General features: G+C 49.0%; 1 protein-coding gene across 1 annotated transcript in view; it reads left to right on the top strand.

The window, feature by feature from the left end:
- The window catches only part of LOC149435483 (EMILIN-1-like), a 96,577-nt gene extending 79,586 nt beyond the window's left edge, over positions 1-16,991 (top strand). Inside the window, exons 4-8 of the mRNA XM_089662618.1 lie at positions 367-2,535; positions 6,209-6,334; positions 8,292-8,309; positions 12,915-13,049; positions 16,209-16,991. Of these exons, the coding sequence (XP_089518744.1) occupies positions 367-2,535; positions 6,209-6,334; positions 8,292-8,309; positions 12,915-13,049; positions 16,209-16,540 (2,780 nt within the window). The 3' untranslated portion in view covers positions 16,541-16,991. The remainder of the gene's footprint in view (positions 1-366; positions 2,536-6,208; positions 6,335-8,291; positions 8,310-12,914; positions 13,050-16,208) is intronic.
- The last annotated feature ends 848 nt before the right edge of the window (positions 16,992-17,839 follow it).

Here is a 17,839-nt window from a genome sequence, read left to right as displayed (position 1 = left end):
GAGCCTCACCACAACTCTGTATTATGGTTGGGTGGGTCCTCACCTCGATTCCCATATGGTTGTTGGGTAGTTCCTCACCTCAGTCCTGTTTGCTCTCATATTGAAGTTTCTCCTCTTCTGTGTGTTTCTCTGTTTTTTCATTTTCTTTCTGTTTTCTGGTTCTCTGTACAAATTACTGTCTGTTTCTGTCTCACCCTTTGCAGCATCTCTTTGGGTCTATCTTCTCCTCTTCAGGGTCCCTGAACCTTCTCTCAGGTATTGCAGAGGTCTCATATTATTGGACATGTCTATTGTGTTTATGGTAACCAATCCCACCAATCTTTCTCAATAAGCCTCTAACATCTGACTTTTCCACACCTTCTTCAGGCCAAGCGGACTCAGAGAAAGTGAAGCAACTAGAGGACAAGGTGCAGCGCCTAACCAAGGAGCTCCAGACACTGCAATCTACACTACAAGGAATGAATGAGAAATTCCAGTCCGAAATTCGGCTGACCGTTGAGAACGTTTTAAATGGCAAACAGCCAGCAGACTCAGAACCAGGTCAGTCGGACATGTCCGAGAAACTGAACGACATTCAGACTCTTCTAACAAACCTGGACAAAAAGGTTAAAGACCATGACCAAGAGCTGGGCAACCTCAACAATGCAAACAACAAGCCCCATGGTGGCCCAGAAATTGTAGTGGGCCAAAAATTGACAGACCTGAAGGGAGACATCCTACAGGAGGTAGAGAAGAGGATGCAGCAATCTTGTTCGGCTTGTCTTGCAGGAGTGGACGGCTTCCGAAACCAGCAGAATGAGGACAGAGATCGCATTCGGGGATTAGAGAAATTCATCAATTCAGTGGACCAGCGTAACAGGGACATTGTGCAGAACATTCAGTCACGTATGGTGGAGCTCACTGCACGTGTGCCCAAGGATTGCTGCTCAGAAGTCGCTGATCTGCGCAGAAGAGTAATCGAGGCCGAGAAGAAATCCGACACCTTATCTGGCTCCGTTGTTGCTCTGACAGTGCGCCTGGACAGTGAATTAGGTGAAAATAGCAATGGTGCCATCAACAAAGTGGACAACCGTCTGTCAGATATTGAAGGCAGAATGAATACTACAAAACACACTCTGGAGGAACATTACTACCACTATCGTGATGAGATGCAGAACTTCTTCCAAGACGAGATCAAGAAACTGAGAGATGAACTCAAAAATCGCATCAATGGCAATGACCTCAAAATTACCCTTCTCCTAACGGAGCTTGGGAACAGCTCTGGATTCCGAGACCTGATGGACCAAAAGATAATGGGCCTATCTGATGACCTTGACTCTCTCAGGGATCAGGTGGAAAAGAACGAAGACCAACTTAATAAAGTCGTTATAGATTTGGACGGTCTGAGAAACCAGGTGACGGACACCATGGACAGTTGTACCAATCAATGCAACGGTCATGGTTCAGACATGACAAAATTATATGAAGATTTAGACAAGAGGATGAAAGATAATGAAGATGAGATCCACAATGTCCACTCTGATGTAAACAACCTCAGAATATCTGGAAACTCAATGCAGGATACATTGATGGACCTGGATGGTGAGATGACAAATGTAAAAACGGTTGTGGATTCCAATGAAGAGACCTTCCGCAAGTCATTGTCTGATATCAAAGATGCGCAGGATAGATTTACATCCACCATCTTATCTGACCTGGATAGGTTCGATCTGAACATTGCTCAGTACCAGAATGACACCAATGGAAAAATATTGGATATGGAAAATGATATTAAATCCTTAAGGAAGATGATTGAGTTTGACTACAAGAGCTGTGGTCAAGTGTGCTCCAACCTGCAGGAGGAGGTGGGCAAATTAAAGGAGCAGGTAGGTGAGTGTACAGATACTTGCCAGTTTTTGAAGAAACCTGAGGATGAAACTGGCTCCAACAAACGTCTTGATGGTTTTGAGGTCTTTGGTGGAAGTAATACAGACCTGAAGGACCTACAAGGAGAAGTGTCCAACATTATTGTGACCTTCACTTCCCTGAATGACAGCGTCAAAGATCTCCAGGAGAGCATCGGACAACAGCAGACTGACATCCACGATCTGGCAACCACCAAACACAAGCTCATTTCTGAGATCAATAAAATCCAGGAGGAGTTGACGGAACATATTAAGGATAATGTGGAAAAGTTTGATGTGTTCCAAAAAGAGATCAGCAGATATGGAAGTACAGTGGTGGAGGAAACACGGGAGTGCAGAAGGTCTTCCAGTGGCTTGGAAGAAAGAGTTTCCAAGCTGGAGAGCATCTGTGTTAAGCTGGATTCCGTCTCTGGGAGCCTACACAAGATAAAGGAGAACCTGAACAAACACGTGTCGAGCCTGTGGAACTGTGTGCATGAGGTGAACAGTACCATCCAAACTCACAGCGCCTGGTTCGATAAACTTCATAACAGCCAACTCAATGGAATCAACCGTAGAATTAACAGCCTGAACACCTCCATGATTCTTCTGTCTTCTGAGTGGCAGAACTTCACTCTTCAGGACTTCATGGGTAAGCCCAGCACTAACCCAGGGGAAGGTGATCTACAGATGGGCCTAGGCCTAAGGCTATGTGTTCTACAGAGGGGTTCAGGCCTGGAGAGGGTGTTCTATAGAGGGGCTGAGGTCTGAGTAGAGTGTTCTACAGTGCGGCCTAAGCCTAGGGAGTGTGTTCTACAGGCAAGCCGAAGCCTGGGTAGGGTGTGATATAGAGGGCCAAGGTCTGGGGAGGGTGTTCTACATAGGGGCCCAAGCCTGGGGAGGGTGTTATACAGAGGCGTCCAAGCCTGGAGCGGTGGGCTGTTCTACAGAGGAGCCCAAGCCCGGGTAGGATGCTATATAAAGGGGCAAAGGCCTGAGGAGGGTGTTCTATGGAGGGCCCCAGGCCTAGGACTATGTGTTCTACAGAGGGGCCAAGGCCTAGGGAATGTGTTCTACAGAGGGGCCCAAGCCTGGAGAGTGTGTTCTATAGAGGGTCTGAGGTTTGGGTAGGGTGTTCTACAGAGGGGCTTAAGCCTAGGGAGTGTGTTTTACAGGGGGGGCCAAAGCCTGGGTAGGATGTTATATTGAAGGGCAGAGGTTTGGGGAGGGTGTTCTACAGAGGGGCCCAAGCCTGGAGAGGATGTTCTATAGAGAGGCTCAAGCCTTTGGAAGGGTGTTCTACAGAGGGGCCGAGGTCAGGGGAGGGTGTTCTATGGAGGGGACCAAGCCTAGGGAGTGTGTACTACAGGAGGGCCCAAGCTTGGGTAGGATGTTATATAAAGAGGCAGAGGTCTGGAGAAGGTGTTTTACAGAGGGACCCAAGCCTGGGGAGGGTGTTCTATGGAGGAATCCAAGCCTAGGGAGTAAGTGTGCTTTCCTACAGAGGGGCCCAAGCCTGGGGAGGGTGTTCTACAAAGGGAACCAGGCCTAGGGAGTGTCTTCTACAGAGTGGCCCAAGCCTGGAGAGGGGTGTTCAATAGAAGAGCTAAGGTCTGGGTAGAATGTTCTACAGAGATGCCCAGGCCTACAGAAGGTGGTCTATAGAGGGGACCCAGGCCTAAGGCATGTGTTCTACAGAGGGGCCCAACTCTGGAGAGGTTATTCTATAGAGTGGCTGAGGTCTGCGTAGGCTGTTGTACAGAGGGGCTGAAGCCTAGGGAGTGTGTTCTACAGGGAACCCCAAGCCTGGAGAGGGTGTTTTATAGAGGGGCCAAGGTCTACGTAGGGTGTTCTACAGAATGGCTCAAGGCTAGGGAATGTGTTCTACAGAGGGGAGCAAGTCTAGGGAGGGTGCTCTACGGAGGGGCCAAGGTCAAGGGAGGGTGTTCTACAGAGGGACCCGAGCCTGGGGAAGGTGTTCTATAGAGGGGTTGAGGTCTGGGGAGGATGTTCTATAGAGGGGCCCAAGCCTGGGGTGGGTGTTTTACAGAGGGGCCCAGGCCTAGGAAGTGTGTTCTACAGAGGGGGCCCAAGCTTGGAGTAGGTGTGCTGTCCTATAGAGGGGCCAAGGTAAGGGGAGTGTGTTCTATGGAGGGACCCAAGCCTGGGGAAGGTGTTCTATAGAGGGGTTGAGGTCTGGGGAGGATGTTCTATAGAGGGACCCAAGCCTGGGGAGGGTGTTCTACAGAGGGGCCCAGGCCTGGGGCAGGTGTTTTACAGAGGGGCCCAGGCCTAGGAAGTGTGTTCTACAGAGGGGGCCCAAGCTTGGAGTAGGTGCGTTGTCCTATAGAGGGGCCGAGGTAAGGGGAGTGTGTTCTATGGAGGGACCCAAGCCTGGGGAGGGTGTTCTACAGAGGGGCCCAGGCCTGGGGCAGGTGTTTTACAGAGGGGCCCAGGCCTAGGAAGTGTGTTCTACAGAGGGGGCCCAAGCTTGGAGTAGGTGCGTTGTCCTATAGAGGGGCCGAGGTAAGGAGAATGTGTTCTATGGAGGGACCCAAGCCTGGGGAGGGTGTTCTATAGAGGGGTTGAGGTCTGGGGAGGATGTTCTATAGAGGGGCCCAAGCCTGGGGTAGGTGTTTTACAGAGGGGCCCAGGCCTAGGAAGTGTGTTCTACAGAGGGGGCCCAAGCTTGGAGTAGGTGCGTTGTCCTATAGAGGGGCCGAGGTAAGGAGAATGTGTTCTATGGAGGGACCCAAGCCTGGGGAGGGTGTTCTATAGAGGGGTTGAGGTCTGGGGAGGATGTTCTATAGAGGGGCCCAAGCCTGGGGTAGGTGTTTTACAGAGGGGCCCAGGCCTAGGAAGTATGTTCTACAGAGGGGGCCCAAGCTTGGAGTAGGTGTGCTGTCCTATAGAGGGGCCAAGGTAAGGGGAGTGTGTTCTATGGAGGGACCCAAGCCTGGGGAAGGTGTTCTATAGAGGGGTTGAGGTCTGGGGAGGATGTTCTATGGAGGGACCCAAGCCTGGGGAGGATGTTCTATGGAGGGACCCAAGCCTGGGGAGGGTGTTCTACAGAGGGGCCCAGGCCTCGGGCAGGTGTTTTACAGAGGGGCCCAGGCCTAGGAAGTGTGTTCTACAGAGGGGGGCCAAGCTTGGAGTAGGTGTGCTGTCCTATAGAGGGGCCGAGGTAAGGGGAGTGTGTTCTATGGAGGGACCCAAGCCTGGGGAAGGTGTTCTATAGAGGGGTTGAGGTCTGGGGAGGATGTTCTATGGAGGGAGCCAAGCCTGGGGAGGGTGTTCTACAGAGGGGCCCAGGCCTCGGGCAGGTGTTTTACAGAGGGGCCCAGGCCTAGGAAGTGTGTTCTACAGAGGGGGGCCAAGCTTGGAGTAGGTGTGCTGTCCTATAGAGGGGACAAGGTAAGGGGTGGGCATTCTATGGAGGGACCCAAGCCTGGGGAGGGTGTTCTACAGAGGGGCCCAAGCCTGGGGTGGGTGTTTTGCAGAGGGGCCCAGGCCTAGGAAGTGTGTTCTACAGAGGGGACCCAAGCTTGGAGTAGGTGTGCTGTCCTATAGAGGGGCCGAGGTAAGGGGAGTGTGTTCTATGGAGGGACCCAAGCCTGGGGAGGGTGTTCTATAGAGGAGCCCAGGTCTTGGGTGTTCTACAGAACAGGCCCGGGGAGGGTGTCCTAGCCTGGATTGCTGTATGCAGGTTTTTTCCTTTGGGAAAGCAAGGGATTTTCCTGGAGGTACGTGACCCTGGAATGGGACCCAAGGAGGAGAACTGTATTGGTAAGGGGGGAGGTGCATTGAGATTGAGGACAAACTTTGGTACATCCCAGAGTGAAGATTGGACCCAGATAGTGATAATCCACAACAAAGACTTGGATAGAACGTTATAGGATCAGGAAATATCTATGGGGTTAGACATCTACTGTGCCCAACTGCACCTCTAAAGGGCCCATCCATCTAAAGCTGAAACCTCTGTTGGGTTTAGCAGTGGTGAGATCTCTGCTTTCGGGTTCAGAGGTCTGCAAGTCAGCCGTTACAAGGGGCTCCCACCACCTCTGTACGGTATTTTTTATTATAGGGAAAATCCAAAGGTTGGTTGGAAAACCAAATGTCTGAGGTTGGGCAGGGACTATGGTGGAGGCCATATCACACCTACTGTGACTAAGAGATATCAGAAGCCAACAGTTGGCCCGACCCATCCAAACCGAGAGACTATCTCATGGTGACCCTTTATCACATCTTGTATTATTTCTGTAGTCAGGAGCTTTCTGAATCGTGATATTTAATATATATCGTACATCCTTTCTAACTTCTCACAGGACCTCCAGGCCTGCCAGGTCCACCTGGCCCAATTGGGAAGACTGGACCCCCTGGACCAAAAGGACCCACTGGGCCTCCTGGAAAAGATGGGCCAGCTGGAAATCAAGGGCCTATAGGACCACCAGGTGAGATCAGTTCTTCTGGATCCATACATAAATAATATCCTCGGTGAGCTATGATTGGTTCTGTCCTGTTGTCACTGGCCAAGGGAGGGGTTTGGATTTTAGGGCTCGGCCATCTTCTCTTCCGTATCCCTAGACTGAATCCCCTGGGCTCCATTCTGCTCCTTCTGACCTGAGAGACCCACCCGGCTGGCTGTAGAACACAGACTATGGAGATATCACATGGCGCTCTGTGCGGGGGAGGGGCAGCAGAGCTCGGCCAACCTTGGAGGAGCCATGACAGGAAGTGCAGAGAACGGCCTGAACCCACCAAGGCAATGTTTCCTGTCCCTACTGTGATGATGTGCAGAGTAGAAGATCCCCACTGAGATGAGCAGCCGCTGAATGATTGTAGGCATAGGGCCAGGGCCCCTCACTGATATACACAGGGCTCCCCACTGACATACACCGGGCCCCCCACTGATATACACAGAGCCCCCCAGTGATATACACAGGGCTTCCCACTGACATGCACAGGGCCCACCACTGATATACACCGGGCCCCCCACTGACATACACAGAGCCCCCCACTGACTTACACAGGGCTCCCCACTGACATACACAGGGCCCCCCCACTGACATACACAGAGCCCCCCACTGACTTACACAGGGCCCCCCACTGATATACACAGAGCCCCCCACTGACTTACACAGAGCCCCCCACTGACTTACACAGGGCCCCCCCACTGACATACACAGAGCCCCCCACTGACTTACACAGGGCTCCCCACTGACATACACAGGGCCCCCCACTGACTTACACAGGGCCCCCCACTGATATACACAGAGCCCCCCACTGACTTACACAGGGCCCCCCACTGATATACACAGAGCCCCCCACTGACATACACAGGGCCCCCCACTGATATACACAGAGCCCCCCACTGTCTTACACAGGGCTCCCCACTGATATACACAGGGCTCCCCACTGACATATACAGTGCTCCCCACTGACTTACACAGGGCCCCCCAATGATATACACAGGGCTCCCCACTGACATACACAGGGCCCCCCACTGATATACACAGGGCTCCCCACTGACTTACACAGGGCTCCCCAATGATATACACAGGGCTCCCCACTGACATACACAGTGCTCCCCACTGACTTACACAGGGCCCCCCACTGACATACACAGGGCCCCCCAATGATATACACAGGGCTCCCCACTGACATACACAGGGCCCCCCACTGACTTACACAGGGCTCCCCACTGACATACACAGGGCTCCCCACTGACATACACAGGGCTCCCCACTGACTTACACAGGGCCCCCACTGACATACACAGGGCCCCCCACTGACATACACAGGGCTCCCCACTGACTTACACAGGGCCCCCACTGATATACACAGGGCCCCCCAATGATATACAGAGGGCTCCCCACTGACATACACCGAGCCCCCCCACTGATATACACAGGGACCCCCACTGACATACACAGAGCCCCCCACTGACATACACAGGGCCCCCCACTGACATACACAGGGCCCCCCACTGACATACACAGGGCCCCCCACTGACATACACAGGGCCCCCCATTGACACACACAAGGCCCTCCACTGACACACACAGGGCCCCCCACTGACACAAAGGGCGGGGCCAACCCAATATTGAACCCTACGGACTGAGACTGGGAGGCCATTAAAGTCCATGTGCGTGGAAAGGCCGGCGGCCCCATACTTGGGGCAATATATCTCTTGGGGCTCATTTACTCGTCGTCCTTTCTTACCACCCCTCAGAGAAGTGATCTGCAGTGGCCGGGAGGTAATACCGCCCCATTGAACCCTGACAGTTCCACCCCACATCCATGTGCGATGCATTCTGTATTACGGTCACACATTGCTGAGTGTGGATGAGATGTAATGATGACATTGCCTGTCAGAGGGGTAATTCGTTATCCTGCTTTCTGTTCTAGGACTGCGTGGGGAACAAGGTGAGACATTTCCCGCACATTTTATTCTCTGATCAGCCAGAGAGATGAACCACGAAGATCGGCTTTCTGGCCTTTGTACGGGCCGCTCCCTCCACTGGTGGTATGGGTGCAATAGACCACCGGGGATCCGACAACTCTTGTACCACTGATCCTCCATCTTGAGTCCTTATGATGGGGGGGCTGGACAGTCAGCATGGTGGTCCCCAATGATAGGTGTGGTGAGGACCTGTCATTTCCCATATCTGTCATTTTACAGAGCTGGTGCTATTCTATTCAAAATTCGAATTTCAGAAGACAGTTGTATTCTTTGTACTCTATTCTATTCTATTCTTTTATATTCTATTCTTTTCTATTCCTTTATTTGCTACTCTCTTTTTATTCTATTCTTTTTAATTCTATTTTATTCTATTATTTTCTATTCAATTTATTCTATTCTTTAATATTCCTTTATTTGCTATTCTTTTTTAATCTAGTTCATTATTTTCTATTCTGTTTTATTCATTTTTTTCATTTTCTATTCTATTTCAGTCCATTTTACTCTGTTTTTTCTATTCTTTTCAAAATTTGAACTTCAGAAGACTGCTATTCTATTCTTTGTTTTTATATTCTATTCATTTCTATTCTATTCTGTTCTATTCTATTCTTTTCTATTCCTTTATGTTCCACATTGACACACACAGGGCTCACCACTGACATGCACAGAGTCCCCCACTGACATACAGCCCCCCCCCCACTGACATACAGAGCCTACCACTGAAACACACAGGGCCACCCACTGAAACACAGGGCTTCCCACTGACATACACAGGGCCCCCCACTGACATACACCGGGCCCCCCACCGAAACACAGGGCTTCCCACTGACATACACAGGGCCAACCACTGACACACAGGGCTCCCACTGACACACAGGGCCCCCCACTGACATACACAGGGCCAACCACTGACATGCACAGAGTCCCCCACTGACATACAGCCCCCCCCCACTGACATACAGAGCCTACCACTGAAACACACAGGGCCACCCACTGAAACACAGGGCTTCCCACTGACATACAGGACCCACCACTGAAACACACAGGGCCCCCCACTGAAACACAGGGCTTCCCACTGACATACACAGGGCCCCCCACTGACATACACCGGGCCCCCCACCGAAACACAGGGCTTCCCACTGACATACACAGGGCCAACCACTGACACACAGGGCTCCCACTGACACACAGGGCCCCCCACTGACATACACAGGGCCCACCACTGACAAACACAGAGCCCCCCACTGACATACACAGAGCCCCCCACTGACATACACCGGGCCCCCCACTGAAACACAGGGCCCCCCACTGACATACATAGGGCCCACCACTGATATACACAGGGCCCCCCACTGACACACAGGGCCCCCCACTGACACACAGGGCCCCTCACTGACATACACAGGGCCCCCATTGACATACACAGGGCCCCCACTGACACACAGGGCCTCCACTGATATACACAGGGCCTCCACTGACACACAGGGCCCCCACTGACATACACAGGGCCCCCACTGACACACAGGGCCCCCCACTGAAACATAAGGCCCCCACTGACACTCACAGGGCCCCCACTGACACACAGGGCCCCCACTGACATACACAGGGCCCCCCACTGACACTTTGTTACTATTGTAATTCAGGAATTCAGGATACATCCAAATCTACGAATAACGACAATTTTGTCCGAATTTCAATTCAGAAGGAAAGGAACACGTTTAGTAATTTATGTTATAGGAGATATTTATGGGGCGCCACATTCAGGGGTCTCCCAGGCATAGCAGTGCAGACGGGTGTCATTATATAGAGAAAAGCTGCTTCTTATCACCCACCGTCTCCAAACTCCTCCTCCGTGACACCATCAGGGCAAGGGGCGGGGTTCCTGCTACCAGTGTAAGATTAGGGCTAGACTGGAGTCCATAGAGGATTATCGGGAGAAGAGAAGTCTTAGGGATTCGGTAAGACGATGGATACGCTGGAGGTACTGTGGGGTTAGTATAGAGCTTGAGATAAGGTTGTGGTTAGGGAGGGGCAGGGATAGGATTGGGGGTTAGGGAGGGGCAGGGATAGGGTTAAGGGTTAGGGAGGGGCAGGGATAGGGTTAAGGGTTAGGGAAGGGTTCAAGTAAGTTTAGTGTAGGGATAAAGCAGGGTTGGGGTTAGAATAGGGCAAGACTAGGGTAGGGTTGGGTGAAGGTATCAGTAGGGTTACCATTCAGAGTGAATTCAAAGTAGGACTAGGTTAGTAATTGGACTCAAGTCTAATAAGGGGTTGTGTAGGGTTAGTGTAGAGATGGGGAAGGTATCAGTAGGGTTGCCATTCAGGGTAAGAGTAGGACTAGGTTTCATAGTTAGGATCTAGTTCAAAATGGGGTTGTATAGGGTTAGAGTAGAGTTTACGAAGGGATAGGATTTGTTATAGTAGGTTTGGGGTTAGAATAGCTCGAGACTAGGGTAGGGTTGGGTGAAGATATCAGTACGGTTACCATTCAGAGTGAATTCAGAGTAGGACTAAGTTAGTAATTGGACTCAAGTCTAATAAGGGGGTGTGTAGGGTTAGTGTAGAGATGGAGAAGGTATCAGTAGGGTTGCCATTCAGAGTAAGAGTAGGACTAGGTTTCGTAGTTAGGATCTAGTTCAAAATGGGGTTGTATAGGGTTAAATTAGGGTTTACGAAGGGATGGGAGTTGGGAAAAAGTTAGAGTATGGTTGGGGTCAGAATAGAGTAAGGCTAGGAGCTAGGGTAGGGTTGGGTGAAGGTATCAGTACGGTTACCATGCAAAGTGAGTTCAGAGTAGGACTAGGTTAGTAATTAGACTCAAGTCTAATAAGGGGGTGTGTAGGGTTAGAGTAGAGATGGAGAAGGTACCAGCAGGGTTACCATTCAGAGTTAGAGTAGGACTAGGTTTCGTAGTTAGGATCTAGTTTCAAGACAGGGTTGTATAGGGTTGGAGTAGAGTTTACGAAGGGATGGGAGTTGGGATAAAGTTAGAGTAGGGTTGGGGTTAGAATAGGGCAAGACTAGGGTAGGGTTGGGTGAAGGTATCAGTAGGGTTATCATTCAGAGTGAATTCAAAGTAGGACTAGGTTAGTAATTGGACTCAAGTCTAATAAGGGGTTGTGAAGGGTTAGTGTAGAGATGGAGAAGGTATCAGTAGGGTTGCCATTCAGAGTAAGAGTAGGACTAGGTTTCGTAGTTAGAATCTAGTTCAAAATGGGGTTGTATATGGTTAAATTAGGGTTTATGAAGGGATGGGAGTTGGGAAAAAGTTAGAGTATGGTTGGGGTCAGAATAGAGTAAAGCTAGGAGCTAGGGTAGGGTTGGGTGAAGGTATCAGTACGGTTACCATGCAAAGTGAATTCAGAGTAGGACTAGGTTAGTAATTGGACTCGAGTCTAATAAGGGGGTGTGTAGGGTTAGTGTAGAGATGGAGAAGGTATCAGTAGGGTTACCATTCAGAGTAAGAGAAAGACTAGGTTTCATAGTTAGGATCTAGTTCAAAATGGGGTTGTATATGGTTAGAGTAGAGTTTACGAAGGGATAGGATTTGTTATAGTAGGTTTGGGGTTAGAATAGCTCGAGACTAGGGTAGGGTTGGGTGAAGGTATCAGTACGGTTACCATTCAGAGTGAATTCAGAGTAGGACTAGGTTAGTAATTGGACTCGAGTCTAATAAGGGGTTGTGTATGGTTAGTGTAGAGATGGAGAAGGTATCAGTATGGTTACCAATCAGAATTGGAGTAGGACTAAGTTTCGTAGTTAGGATCTAGTTTCAACATGGGGTTGTATATGGTTAAATTAGGGTTTACGAAGGGATGGGAGTTGGGAAAAAGTTAGAGCAGGGTTGGAGTTACAATTGAGTAAGGCTAGGAGCTAGGGTAGGGTTGGGTTAAGGAATCAGTAGGGTTACCATGGAGAGTGAATTTAGAGTAGGACTAGGTTAGTAATTAGACTCGAGTCTAATAAGGGGGTGTGTAGGGTTAGTGTAGAGATGGAGAAGGTACCAGCAGGGTTGCCATTCAGAGTTAGAGTAGGACTAGGTTTCGTAGTTAGGATCTAGTTTCAAGACAGGGTCGTATAGGGTTGGAGTAGAGTTTACGAAGGGATGGGAGTTGGGATAAAGTTAGAGTAGGGTTAAGCTAGAGTTAAGATTGAGATAGTTTTCAGAGCTAAGGTAGAAATAAAACAAGGGTAGGTTTAGCTGTAAGGTAGGGGTAGTCTAGAAGTAGAATATGGATATTTGAGGGTTAGAGGAAGGTTTGGGGGTAGGGGTTAGGATGGGGGTTAGCAGTTGAAGCAGGGTAGGGTTTGGAGTTAAGGTAATATTGTGATTAGGGTAGTGATCGGGTTAGGTTAGAGTAAAGTTAGGAAAGGGTTAAGGAAGCTTTGAGGGTTTAGGGCTCCTGCCAGTAATCTCGCTTCGGATGGGATGGCTTCCTTCATATAGGAACTATCGGTATGCAGCCCTCATGATTATTAGATGAATGCACAGTATATAGTACCATACCACGTATGAGTCGATGACACAATGTAATGCCTCCTGCATATAACAACATTGCTTGCATCTTCAGGTCCTATTGGCCTCACGCCTGAGGTTCCTCACATCTCCTTCTCTGCTGCTCTCACCATACCGATATTGGAGGCTGGAACCATTCCTTTTGATAAGATTTTGGTGAATGATGGACATGGCTATGATCCAGAAACAGGTGAGTGCAGACCTCTGAGTATAGTTATTCATCATCCTCCACAGTTAAGGATAGTTAGCCATCATTCTAAAGACCCCTGAGGATCGTTAGCCATCATCCTTGAACTTTGAGGATAGTTATGCATCATTCTCCATATCTGAAGATAGCCATCATCCTTCACCTTTGAAGATAGTTACCTATCATTCTCTAGACCTTGAAGGATCGTTAGCCATCATCCTGCAGACCTCTGAGTATAGTTATTCATCATCCTCCACAGTTAAGGATAGTTAGCCATCATTCTAAAGACCCCTGAGGATCGTTAGCCATCATCCTTGAACTTTGAGGATAGTTATGCATCAATCTCCATATCTGAAGATAGCCATCATCCTTAACTTTTGAAGATAGTTACCTATCATTCTCTTGACCTTGAAGGATAGTTAGCCATCATCCTTCACCTTTGAAGATAGTTACCTATCATTCTCTAGACCTTGAAGGATCTTTGGTCATCATCCTGCAGACCTCTGAGGATAGTTAGCCATCATCCTGCAGACCTCTGAGGATAGTTAGCCATCATCCTCCAGACCTCTGAGGATAGTTAGCCATCATCCTCAAGACCTCTGAGGATAGTTTGCCATCATCCTTCAGACCTCAATGGGTAGTTAGCCATCATCCTCCAGACCTCTGAGGATAGTTAGCCATCAACCTGCAGACCTTTGAGGATAGTTAGCTATAATCCTCCAGACCTCTGAGGATAGTTAGCCATCATCTTCCAGACCTCTGAGGATAGTTAGCCATCCTCTAACAAAGGTTTAGATCTTAGGTCTCCTGTCTGTAACAAAGGTTAGGTCTTAGGTCTCCTGTCTCTAGCAAAGGTTTAGATCTTAGATCTCCTGTCTCTAACATAGGTTTTACGCCTCAGATCTCCTGTCTCTAACAAAGGTTATAGGTCTTAGGTCTCCTTTCTCTAACAAAGGTTATAGGTCTTAGGTCTCCTTTCTCTAACAAAGGTTATAGGTCTTAGGTCTCCTTTCTCTAACAAAGGTTTTAGGTCTTAGGTCTCCTTTCTCTAACAAAGGTTTTAGGTCTCCTGTCTCTAACAAAGGTTTTAGGTCTTAGGTCTCCATCGATAACAAAGGTTTTAGGTCTCAGGTCTCCTGTCTCTAACAAAGGTTTTAGGTCTCAGGTCTCACGTCTCTAACAAAGGTTTTAGGTGTCAAGGTCCTACCTTTTCCCTGAGGTTATGTTACTCCATGTGCTGGCGTCCATCTTGGATTCTGCTGTGCATGATGGGAATCCTTTTATGCCTTCAGGTTTCTGTGGTCCATCCCCCAGAGGGGTGTGGCTGATGACATATAAGCCTGTGGCCCGCACATGCTCTTTGCACTTGTGTCTTGTGTCTTTGTGTTGCTGTTACTCTGTTCTGACTCTCGTGACTCTCCTGGAATCTGACTCGGCTTGTGACTTGACTATTCTTTGTATTCTCCTTTGATCTGACCCTCTGTTGCTGAACCCGGCTCGTGACCTGTGATTCTCGTCTGCTGTCCTGCACTGTTTTGTCCTGTTGTTGTTGACCCCGGCTTGTCTGACTACTCTTTTGTCTCTTCCACCAGCTACACGCCATTGGCAGCGGCCATTACCGCAGCTGAGGTGTCTCGGGGGCCGCGACCTGGTTCCTGGCTGCGTCAAGTCCCTCCCCACCATCAGGGGCCCTGGTGAAGGGCAGCCTGGGACTTAGACTCCGCGCCCTGAAGGACTTCGGTCTGTGGGTGGTGGTTGTCGTCAGCCAGTGCGTTACATTGTTAGGCCTGCCTGCCCGTTCCTAGCTCCTGCCCTGACATTAGGTCTTAGGTCTCCATCGATAACAAAGGTTTTAGGTCTCAGGTCTCCTGTCTCTAACAAACGTTATAGGTTTTAGGTCTCCCGTCTCTAGCAAAGGTTTTAGGTCTTAGGTCTCCATCGATAACAAAGGTTTTAGGTCTCAGATCTCCTGTCTCTAACAAAGGTTTTAGGTCTCAGGTCTCACGTCTCTAACAAATGTTTAGATCTTATATCTCCCGTCTCTAACAAAGGTTTTAGGTCTCAGGTCTCCCGCCTCTAACAAAGGTTTTAGGCCTCAGGTCTCCTGTCTCTAATAAAGGTTTTAGGTCTCAGGTCTCCTGTCTCTAATAAAGGTTCTAGGTCTCAGGTCTCCTGTCTCTAACAAAGGTTTTAGGTCTCAGGTCTCCCGTCTCTAATAAAGGTTTTAGGCCTCAGGTCTCCCGTCTCTAACAAAGGTTTTAGGCCTCAGCTCTCACATCTCTAACAAAGGTTTTAGGTCTCACGTCTCTAAGAAAGGTTTAGGGTCTCAGGTCTCCTGTCTCTAACAAAGGTTTTAGGTCTTAGGTCTCCCGTCTCTAACAAAGGTTTTAGGTCTCAGGTCTCCCATCTCTAACAAAGGTTTTAGGTCTTAGGTCTCACATCTCTAACAAATGTTTAGATCTTACATCTCCCGTCTCCAACAAAGGTTTTAGGTCTCCCGTCTCTAATAAAGGTTTTAGGTCTCACGTCTCTAACAAAGGTTTAGGGTCTCAGGTCTTCTGTCTCTAACAAAGGTTTTAGGTCTCAGGTCTCCTGTCTCTAACAAAGGTTTTAGGTCTCAGGTCTCCTGTCTCTAACAAAGGTTTTAGGTCTCAGGTCTCCTGTCTCTAACAAAGGTTTTAGGTCTCAGGTCTCCTGTCTCTAACAAAGGTTTTAGGTCTCAGGTCTCCTGTCTCTAACAAAGGTTTTAGGTCTCAGGTCTCCCATCTCTAACAAAGGTTTTAGGTCTTAGGTCTCATGTCTCTAACAAATGTTTAGATTTTACATCTCCCGTCTCTAACAAAGGTTTTAGGTCTCAGGTCTCCCACCTCTAACAAAGGTTTTAGGCCTCAGGTCTCCCGTCTCTAACAAAGGTTTTAGGCCTCAGGCTCCCGTCTCTAATAAAGGTTTTATGTCTCAGGTCTCCCGTCTCTAACAAAGGTTTTAGGCCTCAGGTCTCCCGTCTCTAACAAAGCTTTTAGGTCTCAGGTCTCTCGTCTCTAACAAAGGTTTTAGGTCTCATGTCTCTAACAAACGTTTTAGTTCTCAGGTCTCACGTCTCTAACAACGGTTTTAGGTCTCAGGTCTCCCATCTCTAACTAGCCATGCTTTTTTTATTCCCAGGTATCTTCACTGCCCCAATAGAAGGCAGGTACTTCTTTAGTGCCATCTTGACTGGCTACAAAGATGAAAAGATTGAAGCTGTGCTTTCCAAATCCAACTTGGGCATTGCCAGGGTGGACTCTGAGGGCTACCAACCAGAAGGCCTGGAGAAGAAGCCCCTCGTAGAAAACAAGACCACCACCAGCTCACTTGGGGTCTTCAATATTATTCTACAGCTGAGTGCGGGTGACACCGTCTGCATTGACCTGGTGACCGGAAAGTTGGCCCATTCTGATGAGCCTCTGACAGTGTTCAGTGGCATCTTATTGTACGAGGGGGAAGTGGACTTCTAGGGGGACTCAAACTACTCAACCTGTTGATTTTTTTGTACAATAAGAAGGGTGAAACCTCTCTATGGTGAATTTTGAGTCATTTTTCTGTTGTTAATATTATCTGGGGCCAGAAGAGTAATGAGTGAGTGTCTGAGGACAATCCTGGAAGATAAGAAAATATTTACCCACCACAGGGACATCTTCCTGGATGAGGGGCCCCGGCAGCCATCTTGTATAAACATCTGCTCAGCAAGCCTATGAATGCACCTCACAGATCCAGCTATCCCCATTATAAAACCACTTAGCTTTTCAACAGTACCAAGGCTATCCCAGCACAAAGTCACCGGCACAAATTAAACAATCTTTATTGTATACGACAAGATATATCGATGATGTGACTGGACAGACGAGTTACATGGAGTCAGTTGTGTTGTGTTTATTAAATGGGGTCAGATCAGACCTCCGTCCACAATCAGAGTTGTCTGTTCCTTCTAACACACAATACATGACAATGATTTGTATCCTGGTGAATGGGTGTATGTGTGGGGGGTGGGGGGGGTTGTGGCCAGCTTACCACTCAGGGTGTAACCATAGAGGTAGGCTGGGCCAAGCAGATTTAAATTACAAGTCGAGCCCAAAACATTAATTTTGGATGGAGTGGTGAAGGATTAGAACTCCTGTTAGGTTTTTACTATCCGGGGCTCCTTTGAGAGATTTCCCTTCACTTCCTGTCCTGCTGACAACTATTTACCAATCAGGAAGTCAGGGGAACCCTACAAGAAGGAACAGACAGGGATAACAATCTGACAGGGGCTCTAGCTTTCTTCTAAGCTACTAAGGTATTTTCCTTTCTTGTCCATTGAGGGACACAGGAGGCAGGTTATACTGCCGCCTATGGGCAGGGTCATCTTTGCCCTGCTCGCTTTCAGGTGGAGCATGCTCATCGATGTCCGGAGACCAGGTGGAGATCGCAGTCATGTGAAAAGTCAAACGCTAAGGCAGTTCCCCGACTTTGAGATGAACCTTCACTGAGTGCGGTAATTAAAGCACAAAGTTCCTCTGAAAAGCGACTTGTCTCATGACACTACATGCTGTATCTTGTATGTTGTATTAGGAGGGACGTGCTGAGCCTGTGCCCACTCCACCAGCCCAGTGTACCTCTGTTACCTCACTCCCAGTAACAGAATGGAGTCCCACCATGCACCTAGCATGGACCTCATGCATGCTCCTTCCTTCCCTTACCTCATGACCAGGCCATAGATCTCTGTAATGTGGGTTTGGATCTCGTTTTTGTTGGATGCCGACCGCTAAAGAGGGAGC

This window comes from Staurois parvus, unplaced genomic scaffold (genome assembly GCF_062004578.1).
Source record: "Staurois parvus isolate SC_StPar_1 unplaced genomic scaffold, SC_StPar_1.0 ptg001501l, whole genome shotgun sequence".
Taxonomy (NCBI): Eukaryota; Metazoa; Chordata; class Amphibia; order Anura; family Ranidae; genus Staurois; species Staurois parvus.
Note: the sequence above shows the minus strand (reverse complement) of the source record. Positions and strands in the feature narration are given on the sequence as shown.